This window comes from Alosa sapidissima, chromosome 9 (genome assembly GCF_018492685.1).
Source record: "Alosa sapidissima isolate fAloSap1 chromosome 9, fAloSap1.pri, whole genome shotgun sequence".
Classification (NCBI taxonomy): Eukaryota; Metazoa; Chordata; class Actinopteri; order Clupeiformes; family Clupeidae; genus Alosa; species Alosa sapidissima.
The window spans coordinates 20,199,459-20,207,400 of record NC_055965.1 but is presented as its reverse complement, the minus strand read 5'-3'; the positions used below and the strand labels follow the sequence as shown (position 1 = coordinate 20,207,400).

At 44.4% G+C, this 7,942-nt stretch overlaps 1 protein-coding gene across 1 annotated transcript in view; it reads right to left on the bottom strand.

Moving 5' to 3' along the window:
• Positions 1-5,693: 5,693 nt before the first annotated feature.
• The window catches only part of si:dkey-121b10.7 (heparan sulfate glucosamine 3-O-sulfotransferase 6), a 27,154-nt gene continuing 24,905 nt past the window's right edge, over positions 5,694-7,942 (bottom strand). The window contains exon 2 of the mRNA XM_042102617.1: positions 5,694-6,345. Coding sequence (XP_041958551.1) covers positions 5,694-6,345 — 652 coding nt within the window. The remainder of the gene's footprint in view (positions 6,346-7,942) is intronic.

The window sequence follows — 7,942 nt, the reverse complement described above, 5'->3', positions numbered from 1 at the left end:
TACACACTCATACACACATACGTTTTTTGTTGTTGTTGTTGTTGTTGTATGTCTTGTTGTTGGGCCTAGAGCCTGTAATAAAGTTTATATAAACACATTGTTGTTGTTGTTGTTGTATGTCATGTTGTTGGGCCTAGAGCCTGTAATAAAGTTTATATAAACACATTGTTGTTGTTGTTGTTGTATGTCATGTTGTTGGGCCTAGAGCCTGTAATAAAGTTTATATAAACACACTCATACCACAGACACTCATACACACATACACACATACACACTCAACACACAGACACTCATACACACATACACACTCATACACTCTCTACACACATACACGGACACTCACATACACACTCATACACACATACACAGTACACTCTTACTCGAATTTCCGCAAAAAAGCTTTAATGATCCTCTTCATCAACACGACCAAAATAAACATACAAAAAGTCTCATCCCAATTCAAACTAGAAAATAAAAAAGTAAAATGAAAGAAAAGTCTCTGTTGATATTGAAATTCGCTTTGCAGATTTACACAGAAAATGAGCGTCATTAGCTGGGGACTGTACACAAACAATATTAAGACATCACAGGTATGGATAAACATCTTCAGAGTTGTTACATTTATATTATAAATAAGTCATATACAGTCTGTTTATGTAATACATTTCATATGTTAATAGTCATACACCATTGCATAAAAATAAGGCAAAGTCCAGCATTCATCCCAGTTAAAATCTCTCTTATCATACAAATGAAAAAGAAACAAGCAAAATATAACAACAACAACATCAAAAACAGAAATAATAATTCAGGTTGTCTTGCAATGCATGTTCCAATATTGCATTTCGGTGACATTTTGAGTTAGGAGAGTTAGCTAAGTTTGGCCTCTTGTTCCCTGGACAAGGTCTGAAATCCCAGTAGGTGGTCACTGTGCGACTGACTTTGGTTTAAAGCTCATTGAGCATGTGCATGATAATAACACAACTGGAATCTTTTCAGCTGCTGCCTGAGACTGCCGTAGAGTTTATAGATGCCCTCATCTGACACTTGGTTCCAGGCTGACCTCAATCTGGACATGGTCCTATTCTAGTCTGAAAACCTTCGGAAAAAAACGTTGAGTGTTTATATCTGATTGGGTCTTGGCCTTATTCTGATCAGGTCTTGTTAAGGTCCTAATCTTGGCCATGGTTTTGCTCTGGTCTAGTGTGGTTAGGTCTGGTCTGGTGTGGTCTGGTCCGGTCTAGTGTGGTCTGGTCTGGTCTAGTGTGATCTAGTCTGGTCTGGTCTGGTCTGTTCTAGCCTGGTCTGGTCTGGTGTGGTCTGGTCTGGTCTGGTCTTAGTGTGGTCTGGTCTGTTCTAGTGTGGTCTGGTCTGGTCTAGTGTGGTCTGGTCTAGTGTGGTCTGGTCTGGTCTGGTCTAGTCTAGTGTGGTCTGGTCTGTTCTAGTGTGGTCTGGTCTGGTTTAGTGTGGTCTGGTCTGGTCTAGTCTGGTCTGGTCTAGTCTAGTGTGGTCTGGTCTGTTCTAGTCTGGTCTGTTCTAGTGTGGTCTGGTCTGTTCTAGTGTGGTCTAGTCTGGTCTGGTCTGGTTTAGTGTGGTCTGGTCTGTTCTAGTGTGGTCTAGTCTGGTCTGGTCTGTTCTGGTCTGGTCTGGTCTAGTGTGGTCTAGTGTGGTCTGGTCTGTTCTGGTCTGTTCTAGTGTGGTCTAGTCTGGTCTGTTCTAGTCTGGTCTGTTCTAGTCTGGTCTGGTCTGGCTTGAGTCTGACCCTGATTAGGTGTGCATTCATTCCTTCTAGAGTCAGCGGTTTTTGGACTGCTCAACAGAACACAGTCTCAGGCCCGTGGTACCTGATTTCATGCAGATAACTAAATATTACTGCAGATAAGAAGAATGGAAAAGAAAGACAGTAGAGAAAAAAAGAATAGACAGACATGAAGTTGATATGCATTATTCAAGTATTACCACACACAGCTTATTGTGACACATATAAAAATTGGCAGGTCTTTGTGGCAACAACACATTACAGATGTACACATACACATACATGCCTTGCATACTCGGAGTATTAAACATACTCTTCAAAATCATGATTGAACAGATAGATATCAAAGAAGGCAATCAAAAAAGGAAGGGGAAAAAAAACACTAAACAGAACAATATCAAACTGTCCTGACCCTGTCTCTTCTGTTCCTCTCTGTGGTGTGTCCTTGTCAAACCTAATACATCAGGTCAAGAACAACAACATCAACAACAAAAAAGCCTGCTCCTGCTCTGTCGGAACAGTTTGCCTCCATATGCCACTGCCAGTGGCCTATTCTTTGATTGTGGTCGAAAACATTTCAGTCCGTCTCTTTAATGCTGCTATTGTCTATTTCTCCTAATTGGGGACAGACAGGCGGGCTTCTCTGTGCGTCTTCTGCTCCCTATTATTGTGTGTCCCCTGTGGGCAGAGAGTCGTGTTCTGTGACCAGAGCCGTGGGGACTGATTTGTCTCGCCCCTAACAACAGGCCCTGGCAAGGAGCTTTGGGGAGGGTTCCTGCAGCTCTAGAGGGATTCCAGTGGTCAAAGTTAGCAGCTGGAGAATTTGCCCAGAATGGGGAGAGATGGATACACACACACACACACACACACACACACACACACACACATACCATACAGTCACACACACAAACACACACACACGTATACACACACATTCCATACTGTCACACACACACACACACCCACACACTCAAACACAAACACACACACACACATACATATACACACACACACACACACACCCACACACACACACACACACACACACACACACACACACACACACACACAAACCAATCTGTCAAAACTAAACATGCAGAATAAGTAGTTCAGCAATTTGATTTAACTCTGCGTGTGTGACCACAGAGATGGCAATGTACGCATCATAAAGCCCCTCCTTTGCCATGTCACTAACGAGGAGCGAGAAACAGAACCCAGAATGTTATAACAACATTTGGGGTTGCCGCGGTAACATTGGCTGCGATAAATGCGCTCCTTTATGCAGATGTGATCTAGGTTCGGTTTGAAAAGTGATGCTTTTTCAAGGAAAAATGGGTGGACTGTTTGGGTGTTTTAGTCTGTCTGTTGGGAAATGTGGTATGGTCGTCGTCTATTATGCTGTCTGTTCACAGGACAGAGGTGAGAGTGATGAGAGAGGAAGGGAGAGAGAGAGGGAGGGAGGGAGGGAGAGAGAGAGAGAGAGAGAAAGGGAAACAGAGAGAGAGAGATGGTGGGTGTATGTGTATAGCTTGAAGGAGACAGTGAACAAGAGTGAGATTATTGTTGACAAACAGGGGTACAAAAAATTATGGAAAACTGAAACAAAAAATAAAGATAGTTAAGATTACAGTAAGACAAAAAGAGAGAAAGACCGGAGGTTTCAGAAAACAGAAAAACAGTGTATGATTACTCTCTCTCTCAGAAAAACAGAGTAAGATTACTCTCTCTCTCTCTCTCAGAAAAACAGAGTATGATTACTCTCTCTCTCTCTCTCTTCATTCACAACAGTTTGGAGATGATGGCATCGCTGCATATTTCCTCGCTGTTGGCTGGCGTCACAGATTCTTCAACGCCGCTGCTTATAGGAAGGTGTTGTCGGGGGGGGGGCCCTCTTCTTGTCCCGAGCCCAAGTCTGTCCCACAACTATCTCGCACACTCACACACAAGAAGGGCTCTGTGTGAATATTTAGTTTGTCAAAAAAACTCAAGAGTCTTAATAAGATGAATGATGACAGACGATCATAAATAAATAAATAGGACATTAAATCAAACCGGAGAACCCAGTGGGAAGGGCTAGAGACAGGGTTCTCCTACTGGAGAAAACAAACCCACACTTAACAAAAAAAAATGGAGGAAACTTTTGGCGTTTTGGAGGTCATTGTGAGTCTTAAGAACTGTGTGTGTGTTCATGCGTGCAAGTGTGTGTGTGTGTGTGTGTGTGACATTGACTACTCTTGACTGGTATGAACTCCGATTCCAAATACTGATTTTTAGTAAAAACAGAAAATCACATCTAAATAACAGGGCTTGACTGTTCCCTCTTTCTCACCAAAAGGCATTACACTAAAGGCATAACGATGGACCACCCCTGTCAGTGCAGACAAGAACTAGAGACCTCAGCGAGAGGCGATGAAACACACTGAGCCTGCCGAAGCCTTGGCAGCTGACCTCGTCCGTAAACCAGGCTTTAAGACATTGGACAACACACTTCCTTCCACAGAGTCCACCCTTGCAAACTCATACTGAAATAGTACTTGACAAACTGGGGCACCATTGCACTTGACAGGTCCTGTGGCACCTCCATTAAATAACATGGTCCGTGTTTTGTGCTTTAAGACTTTAAGACAAAACGTCTTATACCGGTAATGTGTAGTGTCTTACGTCTTAACGACTTACAGGGCTATATCAGGGATGTAACTGAAGCGTTCCGTTAGTCCGTAAAAATAGTTTAGAAGACTGGTTTGTTTGTTTTTTCAAACGTAAATGCTGCTATTATGTCTGGCGAGCGGGGAACATAGGACCTGGGGAACATAGGGAGTGTAGCTAGTAGCTAGGGAGTGTAGCTGGTGTAGCTAGTCCCATTGATCATAGTGGAAGCTAGTTGATGCAGCAGACGCTACGTAAACGGAACGCTTCAGTTAGCCTACAGGCCTGATGTAGCCCCTTCATTATAGGCATATCTCTTTCTTTTTTTTTAAGTCATAAAATGTTTAAATCATAACACATTCAGAAGCTGAGGCCAGCTGGACTACTCTGAGTCCAGCTGGCTGCCGCTGAGTTAGAGAACGACCGATCAGTTGGCCTGGCTTTGGATGTACCTCAAAATGCAAAAATAAAACACAATAGGCTACACCTCAAACCATGGACCCAGGTTACTGTATACCTACTGCACTTAAGATAAGCATTGGAGTGCACTAGGGATGTACAATATTGGATTTCTGTCGATATTCGATGTGTGGATATTTTCAAACTCATTTTTGCCGATCGCTGATACCAATACACATCTTTTTTTATTTCGTTTAAATGTCTCATGTACTAAAATTAACTAAATACTGTTATTGTGATAGCCTAGTTGTTGCAGATACAGGCGGAAAAAAACCCCATTTCCTTACATCAGGCAGTTTTCATCCTATTTGAACAGATTTGTATGAAGCTTCCTCTGAAACCCTAATAGGTTGTGCAGATTATAGTCTTGCCGATTTACCTGGCAGAAAATACAATTCCTAAGACGGTACCTGCCGATACCAATATCGTACCAATGATATCGTGCATCCCTGCTTTGAAGAGTGAAAGGCTTTTTTTGGAAGGGGCAAGTGTCTCTCCTTAAAAGTACCTTGTGCACACCCCAACCCCTCCACACACACATACACACACACACACCATACACCAGCTCTCTCCTTCAGTCCTGTCTGGACACCTTGTAGAACCTGAGTTCGGAGACCAGAGACGTCCAACCTGGCCTACCTGACCAAGGACCATGACTCAGACACCATGGGTGAGATTCTTTGTCCTTTTTTAACCAAGATTATATATTTTGTTTCTGTATTCCAAACAAATACAGAAGAGGTGGGGGATTGTCATATGAACACCCCCCCCCCCACCACCACCACCTTGTTTATCTAGACACCCCCCCCCCCCCCCCATTTCTCCTCAGTCAGTCCCAGCCAAAGTCCTGCCCTGTCATCTGGTAGAACTTGAGGTTGAAGGGCCGGTAGAACTCCCTGAGCCTCTGCAGCGCCTCCTGCGGGATGGGCGGGTGCGTGCGGCCCTTGGACTTGCCCAGGCAGCGCGGCCGGCTGCTGCCCTCTGGCTTCTTCAGGCACGGGAAGCCCTTGGTCTGGTTGAAGTAGAAGTGCTTGGCGCCCACCACGCGCTTGAGCCCCAGGAAGTCCTGCACGCGGGCCATCTCGCCGGCCGGGTCGCTCACCAGCCGCTCGCCGCTCACAAACAGGAAGCGCCCCAGCGGGAAGTAGCGCAGCCACGCCTCCAGGTGCTTGGCGTAGACGCCGATGCGCACCGCGCTCCAGGAGGTGTCCACCACGCCCCGCAGTGACGACGACGACGATGACAATGACGACGCCGTCCCGTTCTTGAAGGCCAGGGCCTGGAAGGACGGCAGGCCCGGCGTCTTGCTGAGTGTCTGGGCGTAGTCGGAGACGGCGCGGGTCACGGGGTCGCGCACCACCACGATGAGGCGCGTGTGGCGGCTCATGGCGTGGACCCGCCGCGGGGCCTCCCGCGTCACGAAGTAGCTTGGTGTCTTCTCCATGGTGATCTGGCCCTCCAACGTGCGTGGCATCAGACTCCTGACAGAGAGAGGGAGAGTAATTATAAGAGGGAAATGTGGTCTCTGCATTTATCCCAATCCGCGAATTAGTGAAACACACGCAGCACACAGTGAGGTGAAGCACACACTAATCCCGGCGCAGTGAGCTGCCTGCAACAACGGCGGCACTCGGGGAGCAGTGAGGGGTTAGGTGCCTTGCTCAAGAGAGAGAGAGAGAGAGAGAGAGAGAGAGAGACAGGGGTCAAGATAAGCAGATGAGTGGAGATAGATAAACACACTAGGGCTAAAGATTATTTTCAGAATCAATTAGTCCGTCTTTATTTTTTTCAATTTAGTTGATGAGTTGTTATGGTTCGATAAAATGATGTAAATGCAGTAAGACGACGTCCTAAAATATCTTGTTTTGTCCACACGGCAAAGATATTCTGTTCACTGAGCAATAAGTGAAACAGAAAAATGACAGTCTAGAGTAGAGCAAACATGGGAGTACACATGACTCTGATGAAGATGTAACCCCACATCGAAAGGCTAGACATTTCTGCACCATTGTCACATTAAATGAACAAATATTATGAATATTATGAAATCGTGTTATTATTGGTGGAGGCTCCAAATAAGCATTTTGGGCTTTCTGCGTCTCACTGCACTGCATTGCTTAATTTCATCTTTTTTATATATTTTTTTCTATTTTATTTATTTGTATTTTTCAAATGTATTTAAATTTGTGCAAAATGATAAAACTTAAAAACCTAAAACCTAAACCCCACATCTGTGTGTTTGAGTCGGTGACCCCTCTTCTCCTACTGCATGACTGGACCTCTCCGCTGAAGGACCGACTTGTCTTCAGACGGCGCGGTGGAGTTACTATTACTTAGTCATGTAATGCTTCACTGCCCTCTTCTACATAATGTGCAACTGAAAGTGACATAAGAAGCCTGCTCAACGTTTACAATAAAGGAGTCTTTTCAGCTAAAGGAGACCCATATTGAAAATATTACATCAACACATAATCCGTAATGCTTCAGTATGACTGTGCAGTCAAAATCTCCTGCCAACAGAGGGGGGGAAAAAACAAAAAAACATATTGGTCAGTATCGTCGGTCGGTACATATGTTTTACTTCATGTCCGATCTGGTTGTGCTTTACCCTGCCTATATTTATGCAATTGGCAAATTTTACATGTCAAATAATCCTTGTGGTATTACACCATATACTGTTTCAAAAACCGCTGTTTCTATTCTTGTGTGGAAAAAAACTGAAGGTGAACAAAAACACAGGCATTCACACACACACACACACACACACACAAACACACACACAAACACACACACACACACACACACCACTGAGGCATATCATCTATAAAGATTCGGTGTAATTCAGACGAGGGTTTTGAACGGGAAAAGCTTTACAGTTTCAAGACGACAAACACACATGCGTATAAAATGTTACTATGCTTGGCTGAGTAATCTGTAATCTCGAGCTGTCATCTAATAAAGGCCTGGAAAGGAAAACCTCTTTCAGCGACACTGGGAAAACACATATGCGTATAAAACACACTCAGCGTGTAATGTGGATGTAAAGAGACGGAAGTTTCTGGAAGTTTTAAACAGGAA